The following is an 18512-nucleotide window of genomic DNA, read 5'->3' as shown; positions in this document are numbered from 1 at the left end:
CTGTCGGTGCACAGCTGTGAGCTCGCTCAGTCAGATCGTATCCTTTAGGCTGACATTTCATTTACACAGTCTAGTTCGGGCGCAGAAGATATTGAGTCATCACTGCTGTTATTTAAATCTTTGGAAAGGTATCATTGTCATTTAACTCACACTTCTTTTTCCATGATTTAATGTCTTTTTTATGTTACAATTTTAAGTTGGTTAATTAATCAACCCCAAAAGATAGTTTGGAAATGACAGACATTTCGGACGTGGGCGACCAAGCCCAAGTCCAAGTAGCTATAGCCGATGTCAACAACTTCCTAAAGTATTTGAGAAAGGCTGTCCCTGTTTGCTTGGAAGAAGATGTTGTAACATCACAGGCGTTTGAAACAGCATTGGGAGATAAAGCTCACCAGGAAGCAATTCGAAAGTTTATTAGTGATCCTCAGACGAGAGCCATCTTCATTCAGCGTAGCTCTACTAAAGGTAAGTCCATTATGCCTAACATTCTCCATTGTTCATAGAATAGACAAAATTTTATTTTTCAATATTTTTAAAACTCTTCTTGCAATATTAGATGAGGATGCCGTTGCAGGAGACCAAAGTGGTGAGACTGAGGATGATAAAGAGCTTGTAACTTATTACATCTCTACTAATGTACAATTCACTAGTTCGAAAATGAGCAGGTACATTCTATTTATTCTAGTCTATGTAAATCATATTCATAGTCTCATTTGATTTTTTCTGCAGTATTGTATGTATTAAACGTGGAGCAGTCCTTGAAGCAGACAAGCAAATTGTATCACAGATTCAATTAGTCAACTTTAGTGAAGGCTCTCCATATGAGACCCTACATTCATTTGTTAGTGGTGCTATGGCCCCATACTTCAAATCATACATCAAAGAATCTGGACGAGCTGATACTCGTGATGGTGATAAGATGGCTCCATCAGTTGAGAAGAAGATCTCTGAGCTAGAAATGGGTTTGTTGCACCTTCAACAAAACATCGATATCCCTGAAATTTCTTTGCCGATTCACCTTAATGTGAGTCAAGTTGTCAAGAAATGTCTTGAAGACAACGTGAAGCCAAAGGTAGCTGATTTCGGCGATAAAGTGGAAGATTCATCTTTCCTCAACAGCCTTCAAAATGGAGTCAACCGTTGGATCCGTGAAATTCGTAAAGTCACACGTCTAGACCGTGATCCTTCATCCGGGACTGCTTTACAGGTAAATAATATCTATGCAATCTGATCTGTTTACATGTGTTTCAATCTCAGCATATCATTTGACAGGAAATCAGTTTTTGGCTGAATTTGGAACGAGCTCTGCTGCGCATTCAAGAAAAGCGCGAGAGCCTTGAAGTCGCTTTAACTTTGGACATCTTAAAGCATGGAAAACGTTTTCATGCTACTGTCAGCTTCGACACAGATACAGGCTTGAAGCAAGCTCTAGCTATGGTCAACGACTATAACCCACTGATGAAAGACTTCCCTATTAACGACTTGCTTTCTGCTACCGAACTGGAGCGCATCCGCTCTGCGGTTATTGCCATCTTCAACCATCTTCGCAAAATTCGCAACACCAAGTATCCTATCCAGCGTTCTCTACGTCTGGTCGAGGCCATCTCTAGAGACCTCAGTAACCAGCTTTTGAAAGTGCTAAGCACTCGTCGTCTTATGCACGTTCCGTTTGACGAATTCGAGAAAGTCATGAACCAGTGCTTTGAAGTTTTCAATACCTGGGACGACGAGCACGAAAAGTTCCATGGCCTAATGCGTGATATGGCGAAGAAGAAGCGTGAAGACATGAAGAGTTTTTGGCGTGTGACCCCAGCTCACAAGAAGCTACAGTCACGCATGGAACAGATGCGTAAATTTAGACGTCAACATGAGCAGCTTTGTAGTGTTATCGGTCGAGTACTGCCACCGATGTTGCCTCCACGTCAGAATTTGGAAGCCGTGGATGCTGTCGCTCCAGAACAGCGTCCTGAATTCGCTCTGATGAATCCTGCTGATATCAATGCTATTGAAGAGGTCAACCTGGCATACGAGAACGTCAAGGTTGTCGATGGACTTGACATTAGTAAAGAAGGCACGGAAGCTTGGGAAGCTGCTTTGCGGCGATACGAAGAGCGCATCGATCGTGTAGAAACACGTATCACTGCTCGTCTTCGCGATCAGCTCGGTACAGCGAAGAATGCCAACGAAATGTTCCGTATCTTTTCTCGCTTCAACGCACTATTCATCCGCCCTCACATTCGCGGCGCCATTCGTGAATACCAGACACAGTTGATCCAACGTGTCAAAGATGACATTGAGGCTCTGCACGAAAAATTTAAGGTACGAAGGATTTGAATTATCTATGATTTGTTAAATTCTTAAATCGACCATTATGATAGGTGCAATATCCGGCAAGTAAAGCATGCCGCATGAGCCACATCTGGGATCTACCACCAACTTCCGGTTCAATTATTTGGGCTCGTCAAGTTGAGAGGCAGCTTAATACATACATGAAGCGAGTTGAAGATGTCTTAGGTAATACCATCACAGTGCACTGACATCATGATTGATTATGATTGAATATGCATATTTTTTCACGTAGGTAAGGGCTGGGAGAACCATGTCGAGGGTCAGAAACTGAAGGCGGATGGAGACAGTTTCCGTCTGAAGCTCAATACCCAAGAAATCTTTGAGGATTGGGCGCGCAAGGTTCAACAGCGTAATTTAGGTGTTTCTGGTCGCATCTTCACCATCGACACGCAGCGAACCCGTATTGGAGGTCGAGGCAATACCCTTCGCCTTCGCGTTAACTTCTTACCCGAAATCATCACGTTGGCTAAGGAGGTTCGAAACTTGAAGATCCTCAATTTCCGCGTGCCGCTAGCGATTGTCAACAAGGCTCATCAAGCCAATCAGCTATACCCTTTCGCCGTGTCACTGATTGAAAGTATCCGAACCTACGAACGCACACTGGAGAAGGTATGGACTTTTACTTACGTTTTCGTAGTCGTACATGTTTTACCAGCCCCTTTTGGAGTGACCTAATCATCAATTAAAGAGAAAATGACAACCCTTTATACTGAGACTTGATTTTCTACCTACTTGATAAGAGATGAATTGGAAAAAAAACAAAAAGAAAAAACAGACTTATTTAGGGGGTTTGAAAGCCCACCTTTTTGACACTCAAAATATTTCATCTCTTTTCTCTTCCTCCCTCATCATTGGGCTGTTGTTATGTCAACGGCATAGCTGGCTATTGGACAGCCTTCAGCCCCTTCAAAGGTTAGCCTTTAGGGCCGTTTTTTCCTAATTTTTTTTTTTTCTCTTTCTATCACGGCTTTTCTCTTCTTACCGTTTTAAAACAAGCCTGACACTTAAAATTTATTTTAGTAATAAGACTCACGCACGTCCGCTTTACATTTCACAAAAAGAAACCGGGTTAACTGTCCCTGGTCGGGCTAACTGCGCATGCTAAAACAATTGTTTGTGCTTATCTCATTATTATGAATTTTTTTAACTACTTGATTGAAAAAATACTACTTTGCTTTATTTACAAGACTAATAGGAGCCCTTTCGTGTTGTGTTCATTACTAATGATTATGAATTCGAAATATTTATAGATGGAAGAAAAATACAACGTTAGCCTTTTGGCGGCTGGAATGCATCGTGAGGCCCAACAGTTGATTGCCGAGGTAATAATAAATCATTTCTTTAATTTTGACTCGAAAATTCACGTGTTTTCTGATTAGGGAGTCGGTTTAGTGTGGGAATCGTACAAGTTGGACCCATACGTCCAGCGTCTTGCAGAATGCGTTTTCCATTTTCATGAGAAAGTTGATGACTTGTTGGCTATCGAAGAACAAATCGATGTCGATGTTCGTTCGCTGGAGACTTGCGCTTATTCTGCCAACACGTTTGCTGACATCTTGTCCAAGATCCAGAAGATGGTTGATGACCTGAGTCTTCGTCAGTATTCGAATTTGCAACAATGGGTCACTAAACTAGACGAAGAAGTGGAGAAGCGTTTGGCTTCCCGTCTGCAAGCTGGAATTCAGGCCTGGACCCAAGCTCTTGAGGGTCGCAAAGAAGTCGATGTTGACTACACCATGGTATGTTGCATTGATAATAAATACCAAAAATTTACACTTAAGCAAATTTTACGAAAAATTAAGGACACTGATGCGGCTCCAGCGCCTGCAGTGAAACTTGGCGGCCAGCCCCAGATCCGCACGATTATTCATGAAATTCGCATTACTAACCAGACAATGTGAGTTGACTTAATTGATTTGTTGTTTTAATTGTTATGTTCCTGATTAACGTTTGTTCTTCTTTCAGGTATCTGCATCCACCGCTGCCGGAAGCTCGTACCAAGATCTATGAACTGATGTTTGCTTGGCAAGCCATTGTCACGTCTTTGACTCGTATTCAGAGTACCCGTTATCAAGTTGCGCTAGATCGGCCTACTTCACAAACCTATCGCGATCTACTCACCAAAATGCCAGATGGCCCGGAAGTCCTGGCTGCCGCCTATACTGTCATTGAGGGAAGAATGAAGGAGGTGAAAGTCTACGTCGATGAATGGTTCAATTACCAGGCGTTGTGGGATTTGCAACCTGAGAAGCTTTACGGTACTCTTAAGGAGGATATCAGTCTGTGGATGCGTTGCTTGAACGACATTAAGAAATCGCGAACCATCTTTGACACAACCGAGACTCGCAAAGAATTTGGCGCAGTTGTTATCGACTACGGTAAAGTTCAGAGTAAAGTGACACTCAAGTATGATTCATGGCACAAAGAAGTTCTCGGCAAGTTTGGAGCTATGCTCGGCAATGAAATGGCTCAGTTCCACACCCACGTTAGCAAATCACGAAGCGAACTGGAACAACAATCTTTGGAAGCTGGAAGTACCGCGGATGCAGTTGGACTCATCACTTACGTTCAATCGCTTAAGCGTAAGATGAAGGCATGGGAGAAACAAGTCGACACTTACAAGGAAGGTCAGCGCATCCTGGAACGTCAGCGTTTCCAATTTCCCAACCAGTGGCTCCACGTCGATAATATTGAAGGCGAGTGGGGTGCCTTCAGCGAGATCATCAAGCGCAAAGATAACGCCATCCAAACGCAAGTTGCCAGTCTTCAACAGAAAATCGTAGCTGAAGACAAAGCGGTTGAGAGTCGCACTCAGGATTATTTGGGCGACTGGGAAAAAACGAAACCGGTAGAGGGTCATATGCGTCCCGACGAGGCACTCCAGCGCCTGCAGTTGTTCGAGACCAAATATTCACGCTTGAAAGAAGAGCGTGACAAGGTGGGCAAAGCCAAAGAGGCACTTGAGCTTCAGGAAACTGGACCGATTTCGACTAATGAAGAACGCATGCAGGTAAATACAAGTAATAATGACTAAAAGTGTAGTCGGTATTAATCGGCGTGTTTTCTGAAACAGGTGGCGTTTGAAGAACTCCAAGACTTGAAAGGTGTATGGTCTGAATTGCGCAAGATTTGGGAACAGATAGACGAAATGAAAGAGAAACCCTGGCTCTCGGTTCAGCCAAGGAAACTACGCCAACAAATTGACAATCTCTTGGCTCAAATGAAAGAGTTGCCTTCCCGACTTCGACAATACGCTTCATTCGAGTATGTACGCAAGACCCTGCAATCTTACGGAAAAGTGAACGTTTTGGTGACGGAATTAAAATCAGACGCCTTGAAAGAGCGCCATTGGAAACAGCTAATGAAGCAGCTACGCGTGAACTGGATTCTTTCGGACCTAACACTCGGCCAGGTGTGGGATATCGATCTGCAGAAGAATGAGCCTATCGTTCGTGACGTGATTCTTGTCGCCCAAGGTGAAATGGCCCTTGAAGAATTTTTGAAGCAAGTCAGAGAAGCTTGGCAGACCTACGAACTTGAGTTGATCAATTACCAGAACAAGTGCCGTCTAATCAGAGGCTGGGATGACCTATTCAACAAGGTTAAAGAGCACATCAATTCCTTGGCAGCTATGAAACTGTCTCCTTACTACAAAGTCTTTGAAGAAGAAGCTCTGACCTGGGAAGAAAAACTCAACCGCATCAACGCTCTCTTCGACGTTTGGATCGATGTTCAGCGTCGATGGGTTTATCTCGAAGGAATCTTTAGCGGAAGCGCCGACATCAAAGCACTGCTACCCGTTGAAACATCGCGTTTTCAGAGCATCAGCTCAGAATTTCTTACTCTGATGAAGAAGGTATCAAAATCTCCTATGGTCATGGACGTTTTGAACATTCCCGGGGTCCAGCGTTCTCTTGAGCGCCTTGCAGACCTCTTGGGCAAAATCCAAAAAGCTCTGGGAGAATATCTAGAAAGAGAACGCGCGTCATTTCCCAGATTCTATTTCGTCGGTGACGAAGATTTGTTGGAAATTATCGGCAATAGTAAAAATATCCCTCGGCTACAGAAACATTTCAAAAAGATGTTTGCTGGCGTCTCTTCCATACTTTTGAACGAAGAGAATAACATCGTTCTTGGCATTGCCTCACGTGAAGGAGAAGAGGTAATCAATTTATAACGGTCGTATCTTTTATTTTATTCTTAACATAATTATTTTAATTCCAGGTTGTATTCAACACGCCAGTTTCCACCATCGAGTATCCAAAAATCAACGAGTGGCTCACTCAAGTTGAAAAAGAGATGCGTGTCACATTGGCGCAGCATTTGGCGGACTCGGTTCGCGATATTCGCCAATTCAAGGAAGGTGTCATTGATCAACCTGCCTTCATGAGCTGGTGTGACAAATACGAAGCACAAATTGTTGTCTTAGCGGCACAGATTATGTGGAGCGAAGATGTCGAAGCGGCCCTGCAGGCTGTTAGCACAGCTGGTGACAATTCCCTAGCGCCAGTCCAGCGTGTTTTGAGTCAAGTGGAATCGACCCTTACCGTCCTGGCAGATTCAGTGCTACAAGAACAGCCAGCCCTCCGCCGTCGCAAACTGGAACACCTCATCAACGAATTCGTTCACAAGCGAACAGTCACCCGTCGTCTGATCCAGTCGCGCATTACTCATCCCAAGGCATTCGAATGGCTGTGCCAGATGCGATTCTACTTCGACCCGAAACAAACGGACACTTTGAAACAGCTTTCCATCTATATGGCTAACGCGAAGTTCCAGTACGGATTCGAATACCTTGGCGTGCAAGACAGGCTGGTTCAGACCCCACTGACGGATCGCTGCTATTTGACCATGACGCAAGCTTTAGAATCTCGTCTTGGAGGTTCTCCTTTTGGCCCTGCCGGAACCGGTAAAACTGAATCCGTCAAGGCTCTTGGCCACCAACTAGGTCGATTTGTTCTCGTTTTCAACTGCGATGAAACATTTGATTTCCAAGCCATGGGAAGAATTTTTGTTGGTTTGTGTCAGGTATAATATCGCAAGTAATATGATTTTTGTTCAAAGATTATTCTAATTTATTGTGTCACAGGTTGGAGCTTGGGGTTGCTTTGATGAATTTAACCGTTTGGAAGAGCGAATGTTGTCTGCCGTCTCACAACAGGTGCAGACTATCCAGGAAGCTTTGAAGTCTCAAAAAGAAAATAAGAAAGAAGGCAGTCTGGTGATTGAGTTAGTCGGCAAGCAAGTCAAAGTGTCACAAGACATGGCCATCTTCATCACAATGAATCCTGGTTATGCTGGCCGTTCCAACCTTCCAGATAACTTGAAGAAACTCTTCCGCTCTCTGGCTATGACCACACCTGATCGACAGCTTATCGCCGAAGTCATGCTCTTTTCTCAAGGTTTCAGGACGGCAGAAAAACTGGCCCAGAAAATTGTTCCCTTCTTCAAGCTTTGCGACGAGCAATTGTCGAACCAGTCACATTACGACTTTGGCCTTCGCGCCTTGAAATCTGTGCTGGTGTCCGCCGGCAATGTGAAACGTGATCGTATTCAGAAGATCAGGGAAGACATGCAGGCACGAGGAGAAACATTTATTGATGAAAGCGTCATCGCTGAAAACCTCCCCGAACAGGAAATTCTTATCCAATCTGTCTGTGAGACGATGGTTCCAAAATTGGTCGCTGAGGATATTCCGCTACTCTTCTCCCTTTTGACGGATGTTTTCCCCGGCATTGCCTACACTCGAGCTGAAATGGCCGGTCTACGAGAGCAAATTCGCAAAGTTTGTCACGAAGATTATTTGGTCTGCGGAGAAAATGACGAACAAGGCTCCATGTGGATGGAAAAAGTACTGCAACTCTACCAAATCAGCCAGCTGAACCATGGTTTGATGATGGTTGGTCCGTCCGGCTCTGGTAAATCGTCTGCTTGGCGCGTTTTGTTAAAATCCCTCGAACGACTAGAAGGCACGGAAGGTGTAGCCCATGTAATCGATCCTAAAGCCATTTCAAAGGAGGCTCTTTACGGTGTCCTCGATCCAAACACTCGTGAATGGACCGATGGTCTGTTTACGCATATTCTTCGTAAAATCATTGATAACGTTCGTGGAGAAATCAACAAACGCCAGTGGATCATCTTTGATGGTGACGTCGATCCCGAATGGGTCGAAAATCTCAACTCCGTCTTGGATGACAACAAATTATTGTAAGTTTAAGTGCGAGTTCCTGCTCTCTTCATAAAGTTCTGTAACATTCTATTTTATTGTATTTAGGACCCTACCCAATGGTGAACGTCTATCCATTCCACCCAATGTTCGCATTATGTTTGAAGTTCAAGATCTGAAGTACGCTACTTTGGCTACGGTATCCCGTTGTGGAATGGTTTGGTTCTCTGAAGATGTTCTCACTTCCGAGATCATCTTTGAGCATTATCTTGCACGTCTGCGTCACGTTCCTCTCGAAGAAGGAGAAGAGGATACAGTCCGCACTCCATCTGGCAAACCCGGCGAGAAGAAAACGGAAGAAATCATATCGCCCACTATCCAGGTGCAACGAGATGTTGCTAATATACTTCAGCTCCATTTCTCACCAGACGGCATGGTTGTTCGTGCTCTGGAGCATGCAGCCACTCAAGTTGAGCACATCATGGATTTCACTCGATTCCGGGCTTTGAATGCTTTATTTTCAATGTTGAACCAAGCGGTCCGCAACATTCTCAACTACAACCATAGTATGTTTTTTACAAAATTTTCTGCAAAATTTGACGAATTAATAATTTATTTTACCAAATTACAGCACATATGGACTTCCCTATGCAGTCTGATCAGCTGGAACGATATATTCCAAAAGCGCTAGTGTACGCCATTCTGTGGAGCTTTGCTGGCGACGGAAAGCTCAAAGGTGATTTTAACATTTTCAAATTGAATTACTGACTAAATTCTAATGTAATGTTTTGTTATCTGCCATCCAGCTCGAAATGATTTAGGTGAATTTTTGCGTGGATTGACTACAATTCCACTACCACCAGCTGCCATGCCCATTATAGACTACGAGGTCAGCATTGGAGGTGAATGGGTTCCTTGGTCTTCAAAAGTACCCCAGATTGAAGTGGAGACTCACAAAGTAGCTACGCCCGATATTGTCGTTCCCACGCTGGACACAGTACGACACGAGTCACTTCTTTACACTTGGCTGGCAGATCACAAACCATTGGTTCTTTGTGGCCCGCCTGGATCTGGTAAAACTATGACCTTATTTTCGGCTTTAAGAGCTTTGCCGGATATGGAAGTGGTTGGTCTCAATTTTTCATCCGCTACTTCGCCGGAACTTCTTCTCAAGACATTCGACCACTACTGCGAGTACCGCAAGACACCCAACGGCATGATTTTGTCACCCGTCCAACTTGGCAAATGGCTTGTCCTCTTCTGTGACGAAATCAATTTGCCCGATATGGACAAATACGGAACACAGCGCGTCATTTCCTTCTTGCGCCAGATGGTCGAACAAGGTGGATTCTGGCGACCAACTCCTGGTGGTTCTGGCGGTGAACAATCGTGGGTCAGAATGGAGCGCATCCAGTTTGTCGGAGCTTGTAATCCTCCAACAGATCCTGGCCGTAAGCCTCTGACACATCGCTTCTTGCGTCACGTACCAGTCGTCTACGTCGATTACCCTGGACAAACTTCCCTTAAACAGATTTATGGAACCTTTAACCGAGCTATGCTGCGCCTTGTCCCATCTCTGCGTACGTTTGCTGATCCTTTGACAAACGCCATGGTTGAATTTTACCTCCTGTCGCAAGAACGCTTCACACAGGATATGCAGCCTCATTATGTCTATTCTCCTCGTGAAATGACCCGTTGGGTCCGAGGTATCTGCGAAGCCATCCGGCCCCTAGAAACCCTCTCAATCGAAGGTCTCGTCCGTCTGTGGGCCCACGAAGCACTTCGTCTGTTCCAGGATCGCTTAGTCGATGATGAAGAACGAAAATGGACCAATGATAACATTGACAGCGTCGGCTTGAAACATTTCCCCAACATCAACCGTGACGAAGCCCTAGCACGTCCGATTCTCTTTTCCAATTGGCTCTCCAAGAACTACATCCCAGTGGATCGAGAAGAGTTGCGCAGTTACGTCAAAGCTCGTCTCCGTGTCTTCTATGAAGAAGAACTTGATGTTCAACTCGTTCTTTTCGACGAGGTCTTGGATCATGTCCTCCGAATTGATCGAATTTTCCGTCAGCCTCAGGGTCATCTGCTGTTGATCGGAGTTTCCGGAGCAGGCAAGACCACTTTGTCACGCTTCGTTGCCTGGATGAATGGACTTTCGGTATTCCAAGTTAAAGTACACAACAAATATACGGCGGCCGATTTCGACGAGGATCTTCGTCAACTCCTTCGTAGAGCCGGATGCAAAGATGAGAAGATCTGCTTCATGTTGGACGAGTCCAATGTCTTGGACTCTGGTTTCCTCGAAAGGATGAACACTCTCCTGGCCAACGGAGAAGTGCCTGGATTGTTTGAAGGAGACGAATACACTACCCTTATGACGCAGTGCAAAGAAGGGGCTCAACGCGAAGGCCTCATGCTAGACTCGGCCGAGGAGCTTTACAAATGGTTTACGCATCAAGTTATGCGTAACCTTCACGTCGTTTTCACCATGAATCCGTCATCGGAAGGTTTGAAGGACCGCGCCTCTACATCGCCAGCCTTGTTCAACCGTTGCGTGCTGAACTGGTTTGGCGACTGGAGTGGTAAGTTTTTTAAATTACATGTTGCGAAAATAAAGTATTCATTTCATATTTATTTTGTGAACAGATTCCGCTTTCTTCCAGGTTGGTAAGGAATTTACCAACCGAGTGGATCTCGAAAGACCCAACTGGATCGCTAGTGATCACTTCCCTGCCGCATTTCCTGCTCTTCGTTTGCCGCCTTGCCACCGTGATGCTGTCATTAACGCGACGGTGTACGTCCATCAGACGCTTCATCATGCTTGCGCTCGACTGGTGAAGCGAGGTGGTCGCAGCACAGCAATCACTCCACGCCACTACTTGGATTTCATTAACCAGTTTGTTAACTTGTATCACGAGAAGCGTTCAGATCTTGAGGAGCAACAGCTTCATTTGAACGTCGGTCTTAACAAGATCGCCGAGACTGTAGAACAAGTCGAAGAAATGCAAAAATCTCTAGCAGTGAAGTCGCAAGAGCTTCAGACAAAGAACGAAGCTGCGAATTCCAAACTGCGGCAGATGGTCAAGGATCAAAACGAAGCCGAACAGAAAAAGATTCAAAGTCAAGAAATCCAGGCCATGATTGAGAAACAAACGTTCGAGATTGCCATTAAGAAGAAAGATGTCATGGCAGACTTGGATCAAGTGGAACCGGCTGTTATCGAAGCTCAATCGGCCGTCAAAGGCATTAAGAAACAGCATTTAGTTGAGTTAAAGTCGCTCAACAATCCACCGGCTCCCGTTAAATTGGCCTTAGAAGCAATTTGCCTTCTATTGGGAGAAGCAACATCCGACTGGAAGACTATTCGGTCCATCATCGTTCGAGAAAATTTCATTTCAACCATCGTCAACTTCTGCACCGAAGATATTTCCGACAACGTCCGAGATCAGATGATCAACAAATACCTGAACAATCCGGACTACAACTTCGACAAAGTCAATCGTGCCAGTGTGGCTTGTGGCCCCTTAGTGAAGTGGGCCACGGCTCAGGTCAACTACGCTGACATGTTGAAGCGTGTTGAACCGCTTAGGAATGAATTGAAGAGTCTGGAGAAACAAGCAGATGTCAACAAGAGACGTGGTGAGGAGACGACAACGTTGATCGCTACGCTGGAACACAGTATCGCTTCTTACAAAGAGGAATATGCCCTGCTCATTTCGCAAGCACAGGCCATCAAGATGGATTTGGAGACCGTCCAGGGAAAAGTAGATCGTAGTATCGGACTGTTGAAATCTCTGGCCATTGAGAAGGAACGTTGGGAGGCTTCGAGCGAAACTTTCAGAACCCAGATGTCAACTATTGTTGGTGACACACTTCTCTCGTCAGCATTCTTGGCATATGCCGGCTATTTCGACCAGCAGTACCGTCACAGTTTGTTTACCCGCTGGTGCAGTCATCTTCAGGTAAATGAATTAAGCCTGTTAAATTTACTTGTTGATCCTATTCTAAACGGCATTTTTTTTTCGATGGCAGGCGGCTAATATTCAGTATCGTTCTGATATTGCTCGTACGGAATATTTGTCCAACCCAGATGAGCGTCTTCGTTGGCAAGCTAATGCCCTCCCGGCCGACGAGCTTTGCACAGAAAATGCAATCATGTTGCGTCGCTTCAATCGCTATCCGTTAATTATCGATCCGTCGGGACAGGCAACAGAATTTATCATGAATGAATTCAAGGATCGCAAAATTACGCGAACGAGTTTCTTGGACGACGCCTTCCGTAAAAACCTGGAATCGGCGCTCCGTTTCGGTAACCCACTCCTCGTTCAAGATGTTGAAAACTACGATCCCATTCTCAATCCCGTGCTGAATCGTGAGCTTCGACGAACTGGTGGACGAGTTCTCATTACCCTTGGAGATCAGGATATCGATCTTTCGCCTTCCTTTACCATTTTCTTATCCACACGCGATCCGTCAGTTGAATTCCCGCCTGACATTTGCTCTCGCGTCACATTTGTCAACTTTACCGTCACCCGCAGTTCGTTGCAGAGCCAGTGTCTCAATTCGGTGCTCAAAGCAGAACGACCCGATATTGATGAAAAGCGATCGGATCTTCTCAAACTTCAAGGTGTGTATTTTCTGATCCTTATTTGAATAATTGAATCCTTTTATATCCTCATATTAATAATTCATGGTTTGAATTTGTGTTATAGGAGAGTACCACTTGCGTCTACGTCAATTGGAGAAATCTCTGCTGCAAGCGCTGAACGATGCTAAAGGCAAAATCCTTGATGACGACTCAGTTATCACCTCTTTGGAAACACTAAAGCAAGAAGCATCTGAAATCAACAAGAAGGTTGAGGAAACGGACAAGGTCATCGCTGAGATCGAGACTGTTTCTCAACAGTACATGCCATTGTCACAGGCATGCAGTAACATCTATTTTACGCTGGACTCATTGAGTCAGGTCCACTTCCTCTACCAGTATTCGCTGCACTTCTTCCTCGATATCTTTCATTCCGTGCTTTACAATAACACGCGACTCAAGGAAGTAAGCGATTATGGTCAACGCCTCTCCATAGTTACGTCGGATCTTTTCCAAGTTGTGTACTGTCGCGTCGCTCGTGGCATGTTGCACATTGATAGACTCACTTTTGCTGTCCTCCTCTGCCGTATTCACTTGCGAGGTTTGAACGCAGAACCGCATTTGGATGCCGAGTTCCAGCACTTTTTGCGCGGCAAAGACGGATTAATCAACAACACCGATTTACCTGGTAAATTACTTTTTTCGTCTCTGACTCATTAAAACATGACTAGTGATATTAACTTTTTCCTTTTTGATTTAGAACTCATAAACCTTGGTTTGAGCGGTGATGAAATTGATGCTTTGGCTCGATTGTCTATGAAACTGCCAGCCTTTAAGGGTCTAGTAAAGCGGATCAACGAGGCAACGGAAGAATTCACACAGTTCCTTCAGCATAACACGCCTGAAACGTGTGTGCCTGTAATCTGGGCCACGGATAAATCGTTGAGTGCAATCAGTACGGCGATGATGAAACTGTTAGTTATTCAAGCAGTTCGACCGGATCGAGTCATTGCAGCTGGCCACCAGCTAGTCGACGCTGTTTTGAGCGAGTCTTTCATGCCAGCCGGTGAGAAGGAGCTAGATCTCGCCAAGATTGTCGACACCGAGGTTAAGGGCGGAACTCCAGTTCTCCTGTGTTCCGCACCCGGTTTCGACGCTTCCGGCCGTCTTGATGATTTAGCTACTGAACTCAATCGGCAGATTACAAGCATTGCCATTGGTTCGGCTGAAGGTTTTAGCCAAGCCGAAAAAGCTATTAATTCGGCTGTAAAAACTGGAAGGTATTGTATAAAGATAGATTAAGTTCCGCTAAGAATGATGAAAATAACTTGGAAATTATTTCTGTTTTAAGGTGGGTGATGTTGAAGAACGTTCATCTTGCCCCGCAATGGCTCGTCCAACTCGAGAAGAAATTGCATTCCCTGCAGCCACATGCCAATTTCCGTCTGTTCTTAACAACCGAGATCAATCCAAAGATTCCTGTGAATTTATTGCGCGTCGGAGAGGTGCTGGTTTTCGAACCACCCCCAGGCATCCGAGCCAATCTGCTCCGGACTTTCAGCGCTGTGCCGGCTGCTCGTATGATGAAACCACCAAATGAACGAACTCGTCTCTATTTCCTCTTGGCTTGGTTCCATGCCGTCGTACAAGAACGCTTGCGTTACTGCCCTCTAGGTAAAACTGGCTTTACTGTAATATTCTTTGTTGATTTCTTTGTCAACAATTTTCTTTTTCATGTAGGTTGGGCTAAATATTACGAATTCAATGAATCGGATCTTAAGGTGGCCTGTGATACCCTAGACACTTGGATCGATACGATGGCTTTAGGAAGAACTAATCTACCCCCAGAAAAAGTGCCGTGGGACGCACTTAGCACTCTTTTGTCGCAGTGCATTTATGGTGGCAAGATTGACAACGAGTTTGACCAGCGCCTTTTGGCCTCTTTCCTCGCTAAGCTTTTCACACCTAAAAGTTTCGAAGCCGATTTCTTGTTGGTTTCCAGTCAAGAAGTACAATCGGGCGATTCTTGCCGTATTGTAATGCCGGAGGGAATCCGCCGCGACCAGTTCTTGCAATGGATTGAGGCACTGTCAGACCGCCAGTACCCAGCATGGCTTGGATTACCGAACAATGCCGAAAAGGTTCTTTTGACAACTCGAGGCACCGACATGGTTACCAAGCTATTGAAGATGCAGCTGCTCGAGGATGACGACGACGATGAAGATGATTCGGCTTATTTGGCCTCCGCTCAACGCGACAAGGACAACGCTGCCGCTCAACGCAGTGACGGCCGTCCTGCTTGGATGCGTTCTTTGCTGGAATCTGCACGGACTTGGATGGGTCTACTGCCCGACTCGTTGGTTACGCTACGACGTACGGTGGAAAACATCAAGGATCCGCTCTATCGCTTCTTCGAACGTGAAGTGAACAGTGGCTCGAAACTTTTGCTTGATGTACGTCAAGATCTGAATGACGTTGTTCACATTTGCCAGGTAAACATTTTCATTTGTCTATATTGAATCATTTCGCTTTTTACTAATATTTTTTTCTTTTCTTTTTAAGGGCGAGAAGAAGCAAACCAACTATCATCGGCAGATGCTCAGCGAACTGGTAAAGGGAATTCTGCCGCGATCGTGGCGCCGCTATACGATTCCTGTTGGCACAACTGTCATTCAATGGATCACTGATTTCAGTCTAAGAGTTAAACAACTTCAGCAAGTATCCCAAATAGTTTCACAAGGTGGTGCTCGTGAGCTTCAGACTGTAACCGTTTGGCTTGGTGGTCTCTTCAACCCAGAGGCTTATGTCACGGCTACTCGCCAATGTGTTGCTCAGGTATATTTCCGATGGCAATCATGAGTTTAAAAAATGGTCATAACTTTACTTAAATTATTTAAATTGGCAGGCAAATAGTTGGTCTTTGGAAGAGCTCATCCTCGAAGTGACCATTGAAGATCAAGCGTCGTCGGCATACGAAGATCGCTGCTTCAGCCTTAAAGGTTTGAAGCTTCAAGGTGCCGTTAGCAGGGGAAACAAACTTCTTCTGACGTCCGCAATGATGACTGATCTAGCGTTGACGCGTCTACGCTGGACTCGCGTGCAAGGAGCTCAACAAGTAGAAGCTGGAACAGTGACACTGCCCGTTTATCTAAACGCTAATCGAACGGAAATCCTATTCACTGTAGACCTTAATGTCGCTAATCCAGAGGAGAAATTGAGTTTCTACGAAAGGGGAGTTGCCTTAATGGCTTCGACATCGTTGAACTAACCGAGCTTTTTTTTCTAATTATTTTAATTTTTGTTTTGTTTGATGTGTTTGGTGGTTGGGAGCTTTAGGTAATCCCTTAATTCTTGCGTCGCTGTGTTAAACTTTTCAGCTAAACTGAAATACAGCGGCATCTCCTTAACAATCCATGTATTTTCAAACATTTGACTTATTAGATAATCATTATTATTTAGTTTTTTTTTTAGTTTTAGGCTGTAAACAGAGCCAAGTGGTAGGTAATTCGTAGCTGTAGCGAGGTGTACCGTCATCGTAAGGGATGTGCCAGCAACCATCCGAAAATTGAGATATAGTGCGGTACTTGCGAGGTTGTTGAAATCTGACTCTACCGTTTTTATCAAAGCTGACGATTTGCATTTGCGCTTTGTGCTGCCACCGCCGGAAAATGTTTTGAAGCCGAAAATCACCTAGACGGAAAAGGTGGTCACGGAAAACATCTTCAGACACAAACTTTGTGTGCGAACTTTGGACTGCTGAACACAACAAAAAAGGGTCGTCGCCTGACCTGCATGTTTTTTTTTTCTTTAAATCGTTAGTTTTTATCAATACATTTAATAGGGAATACATACAAGTTTTCTGTAGCGAACACCAAAGCTGATTTCAATGTTGTTCCTCGAAGTAGGTGCTTCCTTGTAAGGACGAGAACTCGTAGATTTTGGTTCGTGAAGTGTTTTACCACGGAGGAAAGCTGTGTAAAATAAAATGATTGAGGGTTAGTAATTTTCCGACATGTAATTCGATAATTGCGTCACTTACTGCTTGATCTGGATACTTGAAAGTTTGCTTCCCCTGATGAGCTACGTTCAATCCGTCTATTACAACATCGTAAGGCGCAGTCTTTTGAATGAAATTCTGGAATCGCCGTATTTCGTCTGGTTTCGATCCTAGGTACACATCCGTGCCTAGCAGTACTTTTTCCATGAGACCTTTTTTGAGGTCGGCAAACTCATCGTCGCTTATTTCTGAATTTGGCAAAAACTTTTCACAGGAACGGCATCTTCCGGTTCCTTCGTCGATGGTTGTAAAATGCCCAACGAAGGGATCGATAAGTCGATTCTCTATTAAGTCTTTAAACTGTTGGATAATCGATGCATTCAGAAAAACGCCACTTTTCACCAAAAAATCAAAGAAACTGTTACATCCAATCTGCTGATCTGCACATTTTCTGAGCCAATGCTCATAAGTGAAATCATGAACTTTTTTTCCTTTTGAAGTGATAATTTTATTTATCCAAGATACAGCAGTATCAATTTGATCACTTTTGAAGAGGCAATCAATTATTGCATTCATGGACAAACTAGTGGAAGTCCCTTCACTTTCACTGAGTAACTTATAACCTTCTCTCCAATTGTCAGTGATACTGAATCCTAGTATAAGACTTTGTTGAATGCTAGGACTTGGATATAGGCTGTTAGATTTAACCACATGGCACAGTCTTTCCACTTCACTTGTATCCATAATTTCTTCCTTACAATGGTAGCACAATTCTAAGTATCTAGCCAAAGTTGCTGTGTTTACTTGATGGTCACTTTGGTTAATGTGGTCCAAAAACTGTTTACCTAATGAATAATTGCGGCATGCTATACACATACGCATAAAAACTGCGTCAAAACTAGTCTCTGTTAATAACACAGTTTTATATTTCAGTATGACATCTTTTTTGAATTGATGAATACTCGTCAAATCTTTCGTGGTTTTGATGAACTGTAAAAATTCAGACTCAAATCCATTAAACTTAAAATTCCCTTTCACTGTCATAGATTTGTTTTCGTTCAAAAACTTTTTATTACTGAATGTAGCGTAGGTTGATCTGAAACAAGTAGCTGAACTCGATTTAACGAGGTATTTCAATAGTGACACTCGATTCATTCTAATTAAATTTAAATAAACGTGTGCAAGCCTAAGTTTGAAGTTTGAACTACCATCACATACAGACTGCTGTCTGCTAGCTTTTGAAGAGTTTGAACCTTGATGGTTCGGTATTATGTCTGCTACAAATCCTCAGTTGTCAGCTAACTTTGATTGATACATAATTAATTTTGTTACATTTATTGCAATCAAAATTAGAAGATTAAAATTTTGTATCAATTAAGATAGATAAATAAATTTTGTAGAGCGAA

General features: G+C 44.1%; 2 protein-coding genes across 3 annotated transcripts; one reads left to right on the top strand and one right to left on the bottom strand.

Annotated features, from left to right (window-relative positions):
• The first annotated feature begins 5 nt into the window (after window positions 1-5).
• On the top strand, window positions 6-16519 carry LOC124198111 (dynein heavy chain, cytoplasmic-like). 2 transcript variants are annotated; one of them, XM_046593783.1, is made up of 26 exons: window positions 6-128; window positions 198-468; window positions 560-668; window positions 733-1210; window positions 1276-2322; window positions 2382-2517; window positions 2585-2961; window positions 3232-3264; window positions 3603-3674; window positions 3732-4091; window positions 4155-4249; window positions 4318-5362; window positions 5426-6514; window positions 6577-7380; window positions 7442-8559; window positions 8627-9084; window positions 9150-9254; window positions 9325-11106; window positions 11171-12486; window positions 12557-13151; window positions 13237-13797; window positions 13870-14389; window positions 14461-14783; window positions 14850-15601; window positions 15672-15944; window positions 16015-16519. In XM_046593783.1, exons 2-26 carry the CDS (start codon window positions 234-236, stop codon window positions 16375-16377), a joined length of 14046 nt encoding a protein of 4681 aa, XP_046449739.1. In that variant the 5' UTR covers window positions 6-128; window positions 198-233; the 3' UTR covers window positions 16378-16519. The 2 variants fall into 2 exon arrangements, with proteins under 2 accessions (XP_046449739.1, XP_046449741.1); XM_046593785.1 differs by lacking the exon at window positions 3232-3264 and having other exon boundaries at window positions 21-128.
• Window positions 16508-18343, bottom strand: LOC124198112 (mitochondrial ribonuclease P catalytic subunit-like). The gene is made up of 3 exons (XM_046593786.1): window positions 17149-18343; window positions 16962-17080; window positions 16508-16897 (listed from the first exon to the last, which is right to left on the bottom strand). The coding sequence occupies exons 1-3, from the start codon at window positions 18259-18261 to the stop codon at window positions 16561-16563; spliced, it is 1569 nt and encodes a 522-aa protein (XP_046449742.1). The 5' UTR covers window positions 18262-18343; the 3' UTR covers window positions 16508-16560.
• Between the last annotated feature and the right edge of the window lie 169 nt (window positions 18344-18512).

The sequence above is a fragment of the Daphnia pulex genome, chromosome 7 (assembly GCF_021134715.1).
Source record: "Daphnia pulex isolate KAP4 chromosome 7, ASM2113471v1".
Lineage (NCBI taxonomy): Eukaryota > Metazoa > Arthropoda > Branchiopoda > Diplostraca > Daphniidae > Daphnia > Daphnia pulex.
Note: the sequence above shows the minus strand (reverse complement) of the source record. Positions and strands in the feature narration are given on the sequence as shown.